At 62.0% G+C, this 18,804-nt stretch overlaps 1 protein-coding gene across 1 annotated transcript in view; it reads right to left on the reverse strand.

Moving 5' to 3' along the window:
• Positions 1 to 18,804, reverse strand: part of ARHGEF11 (Rho guanine nucleotide exchange factor 11) — a 36,105-nt gene continuing 17,301 nt past the window's right edge. Inside the window, 30 exon segments of the mRNA XM_065043275.1 lie at positions 1 to 635; positions 1,729 to 1,915; positions 2,027 to 2,187; positions 2,573 to 2,665; positions 3,092 to 3,352; positions 4,361 to 4,597; positions 4,671 to 4,759; positions 6,680 to 6,781; positions 6,895 to 6,982; positions 7,137 to 7,304; positions 8,170 to 8,245; positions 8,323 to 8,501; positions 8,801 to 8,918; positions 9,014 to 9,139; positions 9,287 to 9,366; positions 9,712 to 9,858; positions 9,964 to 10,151; positions 10,656 to 10,703; positions 11,059 to 11,238; positions 11,358 to 11,487; positions 11,801 to 11,830; positions 13,045 to 13,138; positions 14,101 to 14,245; positions 14,637 to 14,660; positions 14,883 to 15,005; positions 15,091 to 15,187; positions 15,753 to 15,795; positions 17,052 to 17,150; positions 17,475 to 17,576; positions 17,845 to 17,919. Of these exon segments, the coding sequence (XP_064899347.1) occupies positions 586 to 635; positions 1,729 to 1,915; positions 2,027 to 2,187; positions 2,573 to 2,665; positions 3,092 to 3,352; positions 4,361 to 4,597; positions 4,671 to 4,759; positions 6,680 to 6,781; positions 6,895 to 6,982; positions 7,137 to 7,304; positions 8,170 to 8,245; positions 8,323 to 8,501; positions 8,801 to 8,918; positions 9,014 to 9,139; positions 9,287 to 9,366; positions 9,712 to 9,858; positions 9,964 to 10,151; positions 10,656 to 10,703; positions 11,059 to 11,238; positions 11,358 to 11,487; positions 11,801 to 11,830; positions 13,045 to 13,138; positions 14,101 to 14,245; positions 14,637 to 14,660; positions 14,883 to 15,005; positions 15,091 to 15,187; positions 15,753 to 15,795; positions 17,052 to 17,150; positions 17,475 to 17,576; positions 17,845 to 17,919 (3,540 nt within the window). The 3' untranslated portion in view covers positions 1 to 585.

The raw sequence follows: 18,804 nt of genomic DNA on the forward strand, positions 1-18,804 counted from the left end.
TGGAACAGCAGCCGGTCGGTCGTGGCTCTATTATATATAATATATATATCAGACCCCCCAGCGCTGACCCCACCACAACACCTGGGGGGGCACGGGGGGGACGCACCCCGGCCATCACCCTGGCCCCCGCTCGGGTCACCGATTGTCACCAGTGGGCGCCAGGGGAGGGAGCCCAGTGCTGGGGGCGTCCCCGCTGCCCCCCGGCCGCAGCGGGCAGGCTGGGGGGGCCGCGGGGGTTATTTACAGGAGGGGGGGGCACGTACGTACATATTTATAGGCGGGGGGAGCCGGGGGGGGCCGCAGCACGGAGAGGAACAGAACAAAGTGCATTTATACAGACTAGATCCAGCTCTCGCGGCCGGGGGGGGCACGGGGGGGGGGGGCCGAGCCGGGGCTGCCATGCGGGGGGGTGAGGGGGGGTCCGGCTGCCGGCCCTGCTGGATTGTGCTCCCTCCTGCCGGCCGAAGCCCCTGGCGGTCCCGGGGGGGCTCCCGCAGCTGCTGGCACGGGGGGGAGACATGGGGGGGCTGTCAGGCAGCGCCCCAGGTCCGAGTGATGCTGGGGGGGGTGACCCCCCCGTCCCCACTAAAGGCCGGCGTCACCAGAGGGGTCCTCGGCCAGGGGGGCTCGGGAGCCTGGAAGAGATGGGGAGATCAGAGAATGACACAATGTGACGGGTTGGAGGGCCCTGGAAAGCTCATCCAGTGCAATCCCCCCGGAGCAGGAAGACCCAGATGAGGTTACACAGGAAGGTGTCCAGGCGGGTTGGAATGTCTGCACAGAAGGAGACTCCACAACCCCCTGGGCAGCCTGGGCCAGGCTCTGCCACCCTCACCCCAACAAGTTGCTTCTCATCTTCCAGCGGAACCTCCTGTGTTGCAGTTTGCACCCATTGCCCCTTGTCCTGTCCCTGGTTGTCACCAGAAGAGCCTGGCTCCATCCTCCTGACACTGCCCCTTTCCATCTTGATCCCCAGCAATGAGTCCCCCCTCAGGCTCCTCTTGTCCAGCTCCAGAGCCCCAGCTCCCTCAGCCTTTCCTCACACGGAAGATGCTCCACTCCCTCCAGCATCTTGGTGGCTGCGCTGGACTCTCTCCAGCAGTTCCCTGTCCTGCTGGAGCTGAGGGGCCACAGCTGGACACAAGATTCCAGGTGTGGTCTCCCCAGGGCAGAGCAGAGGGGCAGGAGAACCTCTCTGGACCCAGCTGGTCTCCCATCCAAGCACTGACCAGGCCTGACCCTGCTTAGCTTCCCAGATCAGGTGTTCTCAGGGTGCTATGGCTGTGTATCTGTACGGTCTCCCATCCAAGTACTAACCGGGCCCGACCCTGCTTAGCTTCCCGGATCAGATGAGATGAGGCATTCTCAGGGTGCTATGGCTGCATATATACATATATATATACACATATATAGAAATTATATGTTTCTCAAGTGTATCCTTATAGTGTCTGAACTGAACCCTTTACTCAAGGGCAGAGCAGAGGGGCAGGAGAACCTCTCTGACCTACTGACCACCCCCTTCTAACCCACCCCAGGTCCCATTGGCTTCCTGGCCACAAGGGCCCAGTGCTGGCTCATGGTCCCCCTGCTGTCCCCAGGACCCCCAGCTCCCTCTTCACTGCTCCAACAGCTCATTCCCAACTTACACTGGAACCTGGAGACGGGGTGGTTGAGGGGATGGGGGGGTACGTGGGGACGCACAAGGGGCCGAGGAGGAGCGGGACTCACCGGGGGCGTTGGCGGCAGGACCCTGCAGGCACCGCAGGGCGCGGGACAAGGGGCTGTCCCCGTCGGGGCTGGGGGGCCGCTGTGCCCACCCATCCGTCTGTGGGGCTGAGCCCCCCGGGGGGGTGACGTTAGCCAGGGCGCTGCCCCCCAGCGAGCGCAGCAGCTGCCGGTGGGCCGATTCCAGAGCCTGGGGGGGCCAGGACACAGGGTGAGAGGCGGTGGGGACAGTCTCCCCGCTCTGACATCCTGACAGGAGCCCCCCACCGTGTTTTTCCCCAGTTTGGGGGGGCGCTCTCACCTTCAGCCTGTTGAGCTTCAGCGTCAGCTGCTCAATGGTGCGGAAGATAAGGTCCACGTCGCGGGGGGGCGCTGGGGGGTCCGGGAAGCCCTCGGGGGGGCTGGGACGGGAGGGTGGGGGCGGGGGGGGTCCTGCAGGCATGCTGACGTAGAAGTAGTTGCCTGGAGGGGGGAGCAGCGTTAGAGCCGGGGGGCTGGGACACCGGTGGGTGCTGGTGGCCCCGGGGGTGCTGCCCAGGCAGGGGACAGCGCGTCGTGTCCCTTTGCGGACTGATCCGGCCACAGACCCATTTCCAGCTTGCTCGGGGTCACAACATCAGGACAGTGACACTGGGTGTCCTCAGCCATGGGGACAGGCCTCAGGGACACGGTGCCCCCCCCAAGGGACACTCATTCCAAGTGACAGTGTCCCCCCTGCCAGGGACTTGTGTCCCCTTCGAGAACACAGCTCCTGTCAAGGGACATGGGGACATCAGCCCTGATGGGGATATGGGGACGTGGGGTCCCGCTGCCAGGTCTGGGGACCGGGATTGGGGGGTCTCTTTACCATCTACATTAGCTCCGCCTCCTTCCTGCAGCTCAGTTTCTGATTGGCTGCTGCCTGGCGAGGGCGTGGCCTCCTTAGCACCCTCCGCCTGGGCTGTGCACCCCAAGAAAAGAGGGGGGGAGGGAGAGGGGTGAGCAGGACCCGCCACCGGCACCCAGCACCCATCACCAGCACCCAATACGGACACCTATCACCAGCACCCATCACATCCAGCAACCCACCACCAGCACCCCAAACTGGCACCCACCAGCACCACAAGACCACCATGCCTCAACACCCCACCACCAGCACCCATCAGCATCCAGCATCCCACCACCAGCATCCCAAGACCAGCACCCATTAGCCCCCACACCCCTGGGGTGCACACAGGACGGGAGGGTTCACCCCTTGGCCCCCCAATCCAGCTCAGCCAAGCGGGGCGCGACACCCCCAACCCCAGCCAGGGGCAGGTCAGGGACAGCAGGGGGTCCCCAGCACCCATCCCTGCCCACCTGAGCACCCCCCCCGTCACCCTGGCACCTTTTCGGACGACTTTGTAGCCACTCGGCTCCTCAGCAGCCGGACCCGGCTCCTCCCGGCTGGACGGGGGGGTCGTGTCCTCAGTGGCGCCCGGGGGCTCCCCCAGCACCTCTTGAGACGCCGAGTCCTGGCTGGACAGCACCGAGTCCCAGGCCTGGCTGCTCCCCCCGGCCACCGACGGCGTGGGTGTCACGTCATCCTCGGGTTCCGCGTCCCGGCAGGGCAGGAGCCGCCGCAGGATCAGGAGCCGCAGGTTTTCCACTGCGGTGCAATCAGAGAATCATGTGGGTTGGAAAAGCCCCTCAGGATCATGGAGTCCAACCATAACCCACCCCTGTCCCTGCCCCATGTCCTGAGAACCTCATGTCCGTCTGTCCAACCCTCCAGGGATGGTGACTCCAGCACTGCCCTGGGCAGCCTGTTCCAATGCCCCACAGCCCTTTGGGGAAGGAATTGTCCCCAAGATCCCATCTCCAATCTCTATTTGTGATGCTGAGGGTGGGGACTCTGGCCCAGGTTGCCCAGGGAGGTGGTTGATGCCCCATCCCTGAGAACACCCAAGGTCAGGTTGGATGTGGCTCTGAGCAGCCTGGTCTGGCTGGATGTCCCTGATCTGTTTGGATGTCCCTGGTCTGGTTGGATGTCCCTGGTCTGGTTGGATGTCCCTGATCTGCTGGAGATGTCCCTGCCCATGACTAGATGGTCTTTGAAGGTCCCTCCCAACCCAAACCCTTCCATGATCATAGAGTCACCATTTGGGTTGGACGAGACCCTCAAGATCATGGAATCCAACCATAACCCACCCCTGTCCCTGCCCCATGTCCTGAGAACCTCATGTCCGTCTGTCCCGCCCTCCAGGGATGGTGACTCCAGCACTGCCCTGGGCAGCCTGTTCAATGCCCCACAGCCCTTTGGGGAAGAAATTGTTCCTGAATCCACCCCCAACCTCCCCTGGCGCAACTTGAGGCCGTTTCCTCTGCTCCTGGCGCTTGTTCCTGGGGAGCAGAGCCCGACCCCCCTGGCTCCAAGCTCCTTTCAGGCAGTTCAGAGATCAGAAGGTCTCCCCTCAGCTCCTGTTCTCCAGCTGAACCCCCCAGGTCCCTCAGTCTCCATCACACTTGTGCTCCAGCCCCTCACCAGCTCCGTTCCCTTCTCTCCACTCGCTCCAGCACCTCAAGGCCTTGGTGTGAGGGGCCCAAAACTGCCCCCAGGATTCGCAGTGTGTGGATGGGTGTGATGTTTGGGAGCCCACAGCCCCCCTGCACTCACCATCCTCCAGTGCCGCCTCTGCCAGCCCCTCCGTGCCGCTGGGTCCTGGCAGTAGTAGGTGTGTTGGTGGCCCCGACCGCTCGGCCCGGGGGGTGTCAGGCGCCCCCAGGTCGGTCCCCACGGGCAGGGGGGCTGCAGGCGGCTCTTCATCCTCTTCCTCCGCCTCGCTGCTCGCCGGCTCCTCCAGCAGCGCCGGGGGCTGCTCCTCGCTCAGGAGCGCAGCGGGATTGTCGTGGGCTGCAGGAAGAAGGGGAGAGCTTGGCGTCGAGCCCGTGGCTGAGAGATGGGCAGGGGGCTTGCGGGGGCTCACCTGAGCAGCTCTCCTCGGGCTCGGGCTCTGCGCTGGAGCTGGTGCCTCGGGACAGGACGGGGGACACGTCGGGGTCCTGTAAAACCAGACTGCGGGGACGGGGAGAGCACGTCAGGACACGAGCAGGAGCTGGGGGCGCAGGGGCAGCCCCCACCCCAGGGCAGATGCTGGAGACCCCGCACAAGGTGCCAGACACCCCCGGAGTTCCCAGGGAACCTGTCCTGCAGTGAGAACCCGTGTCCCCAGTGCAACTGCCCTCCAGAGAGAGCCAGCAGTGTGGTGGCCCCAGCCCCAGTACAGCACTGGGTTACTGCCCCAGTCCCCAGTACAGCACTGGGTTAGGGCTTGAGATCCCAGTACAGCACTGGGTTACTGCCCCAGTTCCCAGTACAGCACTGGGTTAGGGCTTGAGATCCCAGTACAGCACTGGGTTACTGCCCCAGTTCCCAGTACAGCACTGGGTTACTGCCCCAGTTCCCAGTACAGCACTGGGTTAGGGCTTGAGATCCCAGTACAGCACTGGCTTAGGGCCCCAGTCCCAGTACAGCACTGGCTTAGGGCCCCAGTCCCAGTACAGCACTGGGTTATTGCCCCAGTCCCCAGTACAGCACTGGGTTATTGCCCCAGTTCCCAGTACAGCACTGGGTTAGGGCCCCAGTCCCAGTACAGCACTGGGTTATTGCCCCAGTCCCCAGTACAGCACTGGGTTATGGCCCCAGTTCCCAGTACAGCACTGGGTTATTGCCCCAGTCCCAGTACAGCACTGGGTTATTGCCCCAGTCCCAGTACAGCACTGGGTTATGGCCCCAGTCCCCAGTACAGCACTGGCTTAGGGCCCCAGTCCCAGTACAACACTGGGTTATTGCCGCAGTCCCCAGTACAGCACTGGGTTATTGCCCCAGTCCCCAGTACAGCACTGGGTTATGGCCCCAGTTCCCAGTACAGCACTGGGTTATTGCCCCAGTCCCAGTACAGCACTGGGTTATTGCCCCAGTTCCCAGTACAGCACTGGGTTATTGCCCCAGTTCCCAGTACAGCACTGGGTTATTGCCCCAGTCCCCAGTACAGCACTGGCTTAGGGCCCCGGTTCCCAGTACAGCACTGGGTTATTGCCCCAGTCCCCAGTACAGCACTGGGTTAGGGCCCCGGTTCCCAGTACAGCACTGGGTTATTGCCCCAGTTCCCAGTACAGCACTGGCTTAGGGCCCCAGTTCCCAGTACAGCACTGGGTTATGGCCCCAGTTCCCAGTACAGCACTGGGTTATGGCCCCAGTTCCCAGTACAGCACTGGGTTATTGCCCCAGTTCCCAGTACAGCACTGGGTTATTGCCCCAGTTCCCAGTACAGCACTGGGTTATTGCCCCAGTCCCCAGTACAGCACTGGCTTAGGGCCCCAGTTCCCAGTACAGCACTGGGTTATTGCCCCAGTTCCCAGTACAGCACTGGGTTATTGCCCCAGTCCCAGTACAGCACTGGGTTATTGCCCCAGTTCCCAGTACAGCACTGGGTTATTGCCCCAGTCCCAGTACAGCACTGGGTTATGGCCCCAGTTCCCAGTACAGCACTGGGTTATGGCCCCAGTCCCAGTACAGCACTGGCTTAGGGCCACAGTCCCCAGTACAGCACTGGCTTAGGGCCCCAGTTCCCAGTACAGCACTGGGTTATGGCCCCAGTTCCCAGTACAGCACTGGGTTATTGCCCCAGTCCCCAGTACAGCACTGGGTTATTGCCCCAGTTCCCAGTACAGCACTGGGTTATGGCCCCAGTTCCCAGTACAGCACTGGGTTATTGCCCCAGTCCCCAGTACAGCACTGGCTTAGGGCCCCAGTTCCCAGTACAGCACTGGGTTATTGCCCCAGTTCCCAGTACAGCACTGGGTTATTGCCCCAGTTCCCAGTACAGCACTGGGTTATTGCCCCAGTTCCCAGTACAGCACTGGGTTACTGCCCCAGTTCCCAGTACAGCACTGGGTTATTGCCCCAGCTCCCTGCAAGCGCCGGGCTGCTCACCTGGAAGGTGCCGCACGGGTGGGCTCTGGCGTCCGGCGCTTGGGGGGGAAGGTGACGTTCCTGGTGGCGCTCTGCACGGCCTCCTCCAGCCGCTCCATCCACCTGCCCGGCCAGGACACCCTCAGCAGCTCCCTGGGGGGGTCTGTGCCCCCAGAACCCCCCGCCCCAGGCCGGCGTTGCCCCTCGCCGCCCGTGTCCGTCCCGCTGAGCCTTACGTGTTTTTCTCAGAGGACGTCAGCGCCACCAGCTCGTAAATCTGGGGTCCCAGCTCCGACGTGCAGATGATGAAAAGGGCTCGTTTATCTGGGGGGGGGGACACCGAGAGTGACGGGGAAGGTCGGGACGTGGTGGGGGCTCTAACCTGACCCACTGCCACCAGCGCAGCCAGGGTGGGATGTGGCTGCAGGACACTCGGTCCCGCCAGCCCCCGCCGCTTCTCCGCTGTCGCCGTCGCTACCTGTGGCCACGGAGCGGATGAGCAGCGCGTTGAGCTTGAGGACAGGGCTGAAGCTCTGCTTGTTGTCCGAGGAGCCCAGCGCTGTTTTGCTGTGGCATTTGAGCACCAGTTTCTCGTCCTGCTTCTGGAGCAGCACCAAGAGGTCCTCGAGGAGCAGAACGTGCAGGTCTGGGGCAGAGAAGCCAGAGAACCATCGAATCAGAGCCATGTTGGTTGGAAAAGCCCCTCAAGATCAAGTCCAACCATTCCCCAGCCCTGTCCCTGCCTCATGTCCTGAGAACCTCATGTCCGTCTGTCCAACCCTCCAGGGATGGTGACTCCAGCACTGCCCTGGGCAGCCTGTTCCAATGCCCCACAGCCCTTTGGGGAAGAAATTGTCCCCACGATCCCATCTCCAATCTCTATTTGTGATGCTGAGGGTGGGGACTCTGGCCCAGGTTGCCCAGGGAGGTGGTTGATGCCCCATCCCTGAGAACACCCAAGGTCAGGTTGGATGTGGCTCTGAGCAGCCTGGTCTGGTTGGATGTCCCTGGTCTGGTTGGATGTCCCTGGTCTGGTTGGATGTCCCTGATCTGTTGGAGATGTCCCTCCCCATGACTAGATGGTCTTTGAAGGTCCCTCCCAACCCAAACCCTTCCATGATCATAGAGTCACCATTTGGGTTGGACGAGACCCTCAAGATCATGGAATCCAACCATAACCCACCCCTGTCCCTGCCCCATGTCCTGAGAACCTCATGTCCGTCTGTCCAACCCTCCAGGGATGGTGACTCCAGCACTGCCCTGGGCAGCCTGTTCCAATGCTCCAACTGTTCTAACTGTTCCCAAGATCCAACCTCAACAGCCAGGAGGGACAATGGCCCCATGGATGTGGCAACGAGGGGCTAAGGGGGACCCTGCAAAACTGCTGGTGCTGGGGATAAAATGCCCACGTCGTGGGGGATGCTGAGGATGCAGGGGGAGGTCTCCCGGTTCTCCCAGTTCTCCCAGTTCTCCCGGTTCTCCCAGTACGGGGCGGTGGGGAAGGTCCATACCCACAGTCTTGTCCTTGCCGATGCGCCAGGTGAGCGGCCCCTCGTGGATCATGCGTCGGGACGTGAGGTCCAGGCTCTGCAGAAGCCAAGGGGGGTAAGCGTGGGCCGGGCAGCCCCCCCAAGCCCTCCAGCGCCCCCGGGAGCTGGGGTTACCTTGAACTCCGCGGCCAGCGGGTTGCTGGTCCTCTCCAGCGAGGTGGCATCCAGGCGTTTCTGGTAACCCTCCAGCCGGTGCCGGTTCTCCGCTCGTTTCACGGCCTCGTTGACGTACTTGAGGATGTCCCGGCACTGGTCCCGCGCTCGGCACAGCTTCTCGTGCTCCGAGGTGCCCGCTGCCGCCGCAGGGAGCATGGTCAGCGGCGGCTGGAGGGGACGGGGCTGTCCCCATCCCGCTGCGACGGGCTCCCCGACACAGCCCAGGCACCAAACACCACTGGCCCAGAGCTCCCTGAGGATAAGAGGGAGATTTTCCCACCCCCGGAGCCCCCCGGTTGAGCTCTTTCTGCTGGAAAAGCAGCACATCCTCCCCACCACGCTGGGAGGCACAAATCCCATGGTGCGAAGCGAAGGACGGGCTTGACACAGGAACACAAAACCCTGAGGACAATTCCAAGTGCCCCCCGGTCCATACCCTCGGTGTGCTTGATGATGTTCTCCAGCAGCAGCGGGTACTTGGTCAGGCGCTGCATTTCAGAGATGATCAAGTCCTTGAGCTGCAGGCGTCGGCACTGCGGATTGCTTTCCGCTTCCTGGGGCGGAGGGAAGAGGGGATTAATCCCCAAGGTGGGATCGGGGGGAGCCACGTGGGTGTCGGGGTGAAGAACAGCCCAGGAGAGGGACAAACCTGCATGAAGATCTGGAAACGGGTCTCCTTGCGCTGCTTGGTTTTGATCAGCTCCAGGGCGATGGATTGGTACGAGCAGAAGTCGGCAGCGACCTGCTCGATCTCCTCTTTGGCCAGGCCATCAAACTGCGTGGGTGTGGGGGAGAACTGGGCTCAGGGACCCCCCAGGCTTGGCCCTGAGTCTCTGTGACAGTGGGGTCACATCCACCTCCCCTTGAAGACACCAACCCCTCCACAATGAGGGACAATAAGATGTCCCTGGGGTCCCCTTACCCGAGACAGCATGAGATCCCCAATTTCCTTGATGATTGGTCCTTCTTCCCGGAGCTTCTTCATAGATTCGGAGAGAGAATCTGCACAAGGACATGAAAGACACACTGAAGGTGACGGGGGTGCCAGGGCCACCTGCTGTGTGTTTTGGGACCCCAAAGGGTCCCCGAGAGCCAGATGGGCTTCGATGGCTGCGTGTCGAGGAGCGTGACACCAAAAGTGTGTCCTGCGGGCGTCCCAGACAGGGGTGTTTGCAGAGCCCAGCAAAAACAGGCTCTGGATTTCTCCCAGGAGAGAGAAAGGAGAGGAGGGAGCGGTGATGCCATCAGTGGGGCCGCTCTGAAAGGGTGGGTGACAACACAGGAGCCCCTGACAGCCATGGGCCACCCTCTGCTCCCACCGCAGGATCCGAGCGGGAAGAGGCTTACTGTGGATTTCAATCAGTTCGGGGAGGTTGGGGAAGAGGAGCGCCAGCTCTTCCCGGGACAGCAGGCCCTCCTTCTTCATCCGCTGGTAGAAAAGGAGGTCGAGGACTCGGAGGATGCGGAGGTGAGACCATTCGGTGGCAAAGAGCTCTGTGCGGAAGGCACAGGGGTGGAGAAGCGCCCTGGGAGCCCCGCGGCGCTGGGACGCGCAGCCGGGGGGTCCCTCCCGTCCCCGGGGTGCCCCGTGCTCCTCACCGTTGATCACCTCTTGCCGATCGATCTCCTTCTGCGGCAGGTTGGCCACCAGCTCCCGGCTGACCGTGTGCTGCCAGTTCTGGGCGTCCAGCTCGGGCTCCAGGTCGGAGAGCTGGCCCTGCTCGTCCTCCAGCAGATGGGGAAGGAAGGGATCCATGCCGAAACCCAGGTTGGGCGACTCGATGCTCCTGGGAGAGTGAAAAGGCGGCGGTGGGAGTGACTCCGCAGCCACCCGCGTCCAGCCAGCCCGCCCCGCAGCGCTCCCAGCACGGCCAATATCTACCTGGGCCCTATTTCGGCTTGAACCAGGGGCCTTCGGCACAAGAAGTACAAGCCTCTGACTCTCGAGCTAAAAGCCTAGGTCCCCCAGCAGACATTACATAGGTCCTTTAAGCTCCTGTGGGAGACACAAGGGAACAGAGGTGCCCCCTCGACCCAGGAGGATGGAGAACTACGGGGGGATCTGCGGGGACCCCCTCCCAGGGCAGCTCTGGCCATCACCTCCCCTTGTGCTCTCTCAAGACTCACTGACAGGGAGGGGAATGCTAAGAAGGCACAACTAGAGCCCCTTGAGCCCCAAAGCGGGGACACGTCCCCAGCGCACCCCTACGGTGACCCTCCTGCTCTGTAGGTAGCCCCCCGGAGCCCCCTGACGCAGTAGAGATGGCGGAGAGCGCGGCTGAGCCACTCACCTGCGGCCCATCTTCGGCGTGTATGGGGGGGTGGGATTTTCCAGCGACCTGGGGAGGGATGGGACAGTCACCCTCGTGTCCCATCAGCCTGGCCACCCCTCCTCCCATCGCCGTACCCCGCGGGGCAGTGTTCCCATAAGACGTGGGTCTGGCGCTGGGTTTGGGGCATCATTGGGGATTACACCCCGATTTGTATTGTTGTCCCCTGGCCAATGTCAGCCGGGAAGCTCTGCGGGCAGCTGGGTGATGTGGGGCTGCGAACACCCCACCCTGCATGGCCTCGACCCCCAGGCTGAGCAAAAGCATTCCCAAGAGACAGTGTCTCAGCTTGCAGACCCCTGAGGCCAAACACACCCAAGGGAACCCAGATCTCCCCACCCGGGGCTCGCACGGCATCTCCTACCTCGTGGACAGGCTGGACGCGGAGGACGACGCCGACTGGTGCAGCCTGGTGGCCTCGGCCGCCGCGTCCATGTCCACGTCGCTGCGGGAGCGCGGCACGTTCTCTGCTTTCCGCGACTTCTTCATCTCCTCCCGGCCTTTCAAGCTCTCCGAGCGGCCCAGCTTGACTTCGGCACGGGAACTGCGGCGGGGAGATAAAGCCGAGAAGGGGATGAGCGTGGTAGGACAAGCAGGGATGTTCCCGTGGCTGTGAACCCCCCAAAACGTGCCGCGGGACCCCCGCGTGCTCCCCTACCCCACCTGTCTGACTCCAGCAGGTCCTCGGGGAAGCTGCCGGTGGAGAGGCGCTGGGCGCCGGGCTCCTGGCTCTCGTAATGCTGGTTGTTCTCAAAGTGCTGGATGATGTTCCTCACATTGCCGGGTTTGACTGCTGGGGCACAAGCGAGAAAAAAGCCTCGGTGAGACGGGGCTGCGGGACGACACGCCGGCACCGCGGCCGTCTGTCCGTGCGGCACCCACCAGCCCGGGATGCGCAGGTGAAGGTGCTGGTGGCATGGTGGCTGTCACCACGGGGGTTTCCCTGCAGCCGGGATGCCCAGGATGGACAACCAGCCACCGTGGGCATCCCAAGTGCCCACAGCACCCGTCTGAACCCACCCCTGTGCGGAGGAACCTCAAGGAAGGGGGGCAAAGTAAAACGAAGCGCATGAGGTGAATGGCAAACAAAAGAAAAGGTGTTTTACCTTCAACGGGGGACAAAGGGACATGAAATGCTGAAAGGAAAGAAAACAAAAATGAGATGTCAAATCAATCCCGCACTTCGGCAACGAAGGAGGTGGCGGGGAAGGTGTGAGCTAACGGCATGAGAATGGAAAGCAGAAAGGGAGGAACACGCACATGTGTACACACACACACACACACACACACAGACACACACACACACACACACACACACGTGTGGACAAGAGGAAACGGCCTCAAGTTGCTCCAGGGGAGGCTGAGGTTGGATTTAGGAACAATTTCTTCCCCAAAGGGCTGTGGGGCATTGGAACAGGCTGCCCAGGGCAGTGCTGGAGTCACCATCCCTGGAGGGTTGGACAGACGGACATGAGGTTCTCAGGACATGGGGCAGGGACAGGGGTAGGTTATGGTTGGACTCCATGATCTGGAGGGTCTTGTCCAACCCAAATGGTGACTCTATGATCATGGAAGGGTTTGGGTTGGGAGGGACATTCAAAGACCATCTAGTCATGGGCAGGGACATCTCCAACAGATCAGGGACATCCAACCAGACCAGGGACATCCAACCAGACCAGGGACATCCAACCAGACCAGGCTGCTCAGAGCGACATCCAACCTGACCTTGGGTGTTCTCAGGGATGGGGCATCAACCACCTCCCTGGGCAACCTGGGCCAGAGTCCCCACCCTCAGCATCACAAATAGAGATTGGAGATGGGATCTTGGGGACAATTTCTTCCCCAAAGGGCTGTGGGGCATTGGAACAGGCTGCCCAGGGCAGTGCTGGAGTCACCATCCCTGGAGGGTTGGACAGACGGACATGAGGTTCTCAGGACATGGGGTGGGGAATGGTTGGACTCTTGATCCTGAGGGGTTTTCCAACCAAAGGGATTCTGTGATTCTCTATGCACACACTTGCCCTCCACCACCTCGGCCCCCGGGAGCTCCTGCACTGCAGCACTTTAAGAACCGCAGGATAAGGCACAGAGGATGGATTTTGGGGTGTGTTCAGCTCAGCTCCCGTCCTGCTCCCCTCAAAGCCACGTGGGAGCATAGATGGTTGAGACAACAGGTTTCCCACAAGTGGCCGGAGAAGAGCAGAGCGTGGCTGATGACAACTGCCTGCTACGGGGTGACAGGGGTCCCATGGGTGCCAAAGGCCACCTGACAGCCCCTGGGTATGGTGCAGATGTCCTGCAGGCAGCAGGAAGGCTGCGGATACAACCTCCAGAAGACCCCAACACTCACTGCTCTGGGAGATTTTGGGCTTCCCAATGTACTTGAGGATGGGGTTGCGCTTCTTGTCTTCCACAGCATCCTTGTCCTTCTTCGCGCTGCTGCTCTGTTGGGACAGAATCCCAGAGTGTGAGGGGTTGGAGTGCCCTGTAAAGCCCATCCAGTGCAATCCCCCCGGAGCAGGAACACCCAGATGAGGTTACACAGGAAGGTGTCCAGGCGGGTTGGAATGTCTGCACAGAAGGAGACTCCACAACCCCCTGGGCAGCCTGGGCCAGGCTCTGCCACCCTCACCCCAACAAGTTGCTTCTCATCTTCCAGCGGAACCTCCTGTGTTGCAGTTTGCACCCATTGCCCCTTGTCCTGTCCCTGGTTGTCACCAGAAGAGCCTGGCTCCATCCTCCTGACACTGCCCCGTTCCATCTTGATCCCCAGCAATGAGTCCCCCCTCAGGCTCCTCTTGTCCAGCTCCAGAGCCCCAGCTCCCTCAGCCTTTCCTCACACGGGAGATGCTCCACTCCCTCCAGCATCTTGGTGGCTGCGCTGGACTCTCTCCAGCAGTTCCCTGTCCTGCTGGAACTGAGGGGCCACAGCTGGACACAAGATTCCAGGTGTGGTCTCCCCAGGGCAGAGCAGAGGGGCAGGAGAACCTCTCTGACCTACTGACCACCCCCTTCTAACCCACCCCAGGTCCCATTGGCTTCCTGGCCACAAGGGCCCAGTGCTGGCTCATGGTCACCCTGCTGTCCCCAGGACCCCCAGCTCCCTTTCCCCTACGCTGCTCTCTAATAGCTCATTCCCCAACTTACACTGGAACCTGGAGACCTGAGAGGAGCACTGCTAAAAACCCGTGTCACCACGTGGGCCCCAAGGTGACCCCAACCCTGACCGTGCTGGCCGAACGCCGCTGGCACCGGGATCCCGCTCTGCCCTGGTGCTGTGCGGAATTCCAAGGCATGGGGGGAGATGGAGACCCCCTGGAGACCCCCTCCCCATGTCTCCTCTGAAGATCCAGCATCAAGAGCCTGGCCCCGGGGCAGAGTAGAATGTTGTCACCAAACCACCCACCTTCTTGGTCTTGGGGAAGAAGGGCAGCCACTTGTCCCTGTCCGGGAGGGATGGTGCCTTCTCCCCGGCACCGGCCACGCGGGGCTCACGGCTGCGGATGCCGGTGTGGCTCATGTAGGTGCTGAGGGCGAAGGCCATGGGGGAGCTGCAAGAGAGGAGAGTGTGGGGCTGGAGATGTGACACCAGGACGGGGCTCTGCAGCTGGGGAGGCCACGGGGGGGCCCGGACATCCCGCGGGGCTCTGGGGAGGATGGGGGTCCAACCCTCACCAGAGGACACCCAGGCAGGGATGCAGGCAAATGAGAAGGGAGGAAAGGTAAGAAGCAGTTTGAGGGGGTGAGTTGGTGGTGGGGAGGGGGCTGGAAGTGTTTCCCCCTCCCATGGCCAGCCTGGGAGCCCCTAGGGACACACGTGGCACTGGAGAGGGTGCTGGAGGACGGCGTGGGAGGGGGACGCTCATGCATTTGCTCTCCTCTTGCCTCTCAGCTAACACCCCTCCCACCAGGACACTCGCACTGCACCCCGGGGCCACTCACCTCCTGTCCTCCTCGTATTTTGACCTGGAGGGAGAGATGGTGAGCGATAAAAGAGCTTGTTTGGAACAGAATCCTCTCCTGAGTCTTATACCCCACCCCTGCCCCTCGCTGCACCCCCCGCCTGCTCCGAATTCTCCTTCCCACCCCCAGCGGCGAACGAGCGGAGCTGGGGAGGTGTGAGCCGCACCCTCGCCCCGATGGCGGGCAGAGCCGCGCTCCCCACGCGCAGGGCAGCCCGGCACTCACAGGATGTCGCCCAGTTGTGCCAGCTGCTTCTCGGCCACTTGCCGCTCCTTCTGGGGGTCCCCATCCAGGTCCAGGAGGTCGTTCTCCCCGTACAGACTCCCCAGGCCCATGGTGCGCTTCGTTCTGCGGAACACGAGGCTCAAGACCACCGGCACGGGCACCGGCCACCCCGGCGGCGCGGGCAGGAGCCCACTGGGCTGTGCGTCACCTGTAATCCTGGATCTGCTCCTGGATCTCGGGCATCACCATCTCCTGAGCTTCAAAGAGGGCGGCTCGGACATCGTCCCCGTTCCGCAGGCGACTCTCTGGGGACGGGAGAGGAGAGTCGGTGTCACCAACCGCGCTCAGCCTGCGAGGACGGGCCCCGGGGCAGAGGCTGCAGGACCCTGCTGGCCTCCCCCTGCCACAGCACAGCCCCCTTACGACCTTCTGCTCCCCTAAACTGGGGCAACCTGTCTCCCATTTTGCACACCCAGGCTCATAACACCTTTTAAATACCTCGGAGGTGTTTAGAAGATGCATAGGTCAGGTTCTAAGGGCCATGGGTTTGTGCCAGTGTTGGGTTAATGGTTGGACTCTGTCTTAAATATCTTTTCCAATCAAAATGATCCTATGGTTCTATAAGAAGACCCCCAGAACCGAGCTGGGCAGAGCTCAGGAGCCCCAGCCCCAAACCTCGGCACATCCTCTCTTGGAGGGCAACAGGGATAAGAACAGAGGGGGAGCTGCCCAACGCCTTCCAACGAGTCCTGCTGAGGTCCTTTGGGATCTTCCTTTGGCACCCTAACCAACAGCCCTTCTTCAGGGCAAAGGTGCTGGTGATACCGGCGCTCCGGGTGCCGCGGCACAGGAGCTGGGAGCCAAACTCACCGATCTCGGCCAGGAGCTGCTCCGACACCTTCACACGCAGAGGCTGGGGAGGGAAGGGAGAGGAACAGCTCAGCGGGGCTGGGAGGAGCCGGGAATCCCTACAGAGGGATCTGGAGCGGCTGGATCGCTGGGCTGAGGCCAGTTGTATGAGTTCAACAAGGCCAAGTGCCGGGTCCTGCGCTTGGGTCACAACAACCCCATGGACGCTGCAGCTGGGGAAGAGCGGCTGGAAAAGGACCTGGGGGTCTTGGTGATGGGCTGAACATGAGCCAAGAGGCCACGGGATCCTGGCTGGTACCAGCACTGGTGTGGCCAGCAGGAACAGGGCAGCGACTGTCCCTGTGCTGGGAATGGGGAGGAAAAACCGCGAATCCTGGGGGCAGTTTTGGGCTTTTCAGGCCAAGAGAGACCTTGAGGTGCTGGAGCGAGTGGAGAGAAGGGAAGGAAGCTGGTGAGGGGCTGGAGCACAAGTGTGATGGAGACTGAGGGACCTGGGGGTTCAGCTGGAGAACAGGAGCTGAGGGGAGACCTTCTGATCTCTGAACTGCCTGAAAGGAGCTTGGAGCCAGGGGGGTCGGGCTCTGCTCCCCAGGAACAAGCGCCAGGAGCAGAGGAAACGGCCTCAAGTTGCGCCAGGGGAGGTTGAGGGTGGATTTAGGAACAATTTCTTCCCCAAAGGGCTGTGGGGCATTGGAACAGGCTGCCCAGGGCAGTGCTGGAGTCACCATCCCTGGAGGGCTGGACAGACGGACATGAGGTTCTCAGGACATGGGGCAGGGACAGGGGTGGGGAACGGTTGGACTCCATGATCCTGAGGGGCTTTTCCAACCAAAATGATTCTGTGATTCTATGAATATGGCACAAGCTGGAGCCACATTCAAGCCCGCATGGGGAGGGCGCCCCGCGCTCCGGCAGTGATTCTGCAGCCGGAGAGGCGAGAGCTGGGAGCCTCACACACCCAGCACCCAAACCCCCCCTCGGAGCAGCGCAACCTGCTCCCTCCAAAGGGACACGAGGTCCAGGAGCAGGAATGGGAGCACCCAGCGCCCCGTCCTCGCTGCTGGGACCCTCCTCTCCCCCCTGCACCCAGCACCGGCGCAGCCGCGGTTGTGCAACGCTCGCGGCCGTGCCTTACGCAACCCATTGCAGTCACACGCAGAGGAACCAGCAGCAATAGAGCAACATCAGTGGTAAAAACACCATTAAAAAACCCATCCCTGTGCGAGGGACACGATAGGTAACGGTGGCTTTTCCAGCGCATCCCCGGCGGGGACGCGGTGCCCTGTGCCCTGTCCTTACCGCGTTCCTGTCCAGGAAGATGTTCCAGATGTCCTTCCCCAAGAGCCGGGAATCCTTGCTGGCCGTCTGCTGGCAAACATCCACGCACAAGTAGAAGAGCTGCAAGGAGCGGAGAGAAGAGGTGGGCAGCGAAGGAGGAGGGAGTTTTAAAGCAAGAACCTGAAAGGCTCAGCAAAGCGGCGCTCGTAGGGTGACAAAACAGGGTTTGGGGAGGGCAGCGCCGCACGGTCACGCCGGGGAGGAAGAGGAGGAAGCGCAACCGTGCCCAGTGCTTCCCTCTTGTGCACGCACAGCGCTGGGGAAACCGCTGCATGGTGCGGGCAGCGGCAGCAGCAGCGCCGCCCCGCGCCCACCCCGGGGAGGGGACGGCGCCGAACGTGCCGCCCTGTCCACGTCCCTCCCCGCGCCGCTCCTGTCCCTTACCAGGGGGCTGGGGTCCGCCTGGGAGAAGATGTAGCGTAAGAAAACCCCGAGGTGTGCCGGCCGGGATTTCAGCTTGGCCAGGTCCTGGAAGAGCGAGTCGCTCTGCGCCCACAGGGGACCCCGAGGAGGAAAAGCCCGTTAGCATGGAAGAGAATTAACTTGTCTGCATCAGCAGTGGGGTAAACCCCCAGCTCACGCACCCCGTTCCTCACCCCAACTGCACATTCGCCTCCCCACAACCAGCCTGGCCCTGGGTGTCCCCTGGGAGGATTTCAAAAGGCCACTGGGTGCCAGGACCCACGTGGGAAGGGGACAGTCCTGTCCCCTAAGGAGTGGGGACAAAAGCCAAGGATACTTGGGACGCCGTTACCTCATTATTGAAATATCCCGGCTCGTAATCCTCCTCCGGCGCGATGATGTGGGCTCGTCCTGGCCGGTCTAAGACCTGCGGGGAACAGGGGACAGAGCTTGTGGGGGGGACGCATGCGCCATCCCCATAGCACCCACCCTACTGGCTCCTGAGGGAGGTTTGGGCCAGGTCTGAGGTGCTGGTGACAGCCAGAACATGAGCCAGTGTGTGACCAGGTGGCCAAGAGGCCACCAGCATCCTGGCTGGTACCAGCACTGGTGTGGCCAGCAGGAACAGGGCAGTGACCGTCCCTGTGCCAGACCTCAAATCCTGGGGGCAGTTCTGGGCCCCTCACGCCAAGAAAGGCCTTGAGGTGCTGGAGCGAGTGGAGAGAAGGGAAGGAAGCTGGTGAGGGGCTGGAGCACAAGTGTGATGGAGACTGAGGGACCTGGGGGTTCAGCTGGAGAACAGGAGCTGAGGGGAGACCTTCTGATCTCTGAACTGCCTGAAAGGAGCTTGGAGCCAGGGGGGTCGGGCTCTGCTCCCCAGGAACAAGCGCCAGGAGCAGAGGAAACGGCCTCAAGTTGCGCCAGGGGAGGTTGAGGGTGGATTTAGGAACAATTTCTTCCCCAAAGGGCTGTGGGGCATTGGAACAGGCTGCCCAGGGCAGTGCTGGAGTCACCATCCCTGGAGGGCTGGACAGACGGACAGGAGGTTCTCAGGACATGGGGCAGGGACAGGGGTGGGTTATGGTTGGACTCCATGATCTGGAGGGTCTTGTCCAACCCAAATGGTGACTCTATGATCATGGAAGGGTTTGGGTTGGGAGAGACATTCAAAGACCATCTAGTCATGGGCAGGGACATCTCCAACAGATCAGGGACATCCAACCAGACCAGGGACATCCAAACTGACCAGGGACATCCAACCAGACCAGGGACATCCAACCAGATCAGGGACATCCAACCAGACCGGGGACAT

This window comes from Columba livia, chromosome 28 (assembly GCF_036013475.1).
Source record: "Columba livia isolate bColLiv1 breed racing homer chromosome 28, bColLiv1.pat.W.v2, whole genome shotgun sequence".
NCBI classification, from domain to species: domain Eukaryota; kingdom Metazoa; phylum Chordata; class Aves; order Columbiformes; family Columbidae; genus Columba; species Columba livia.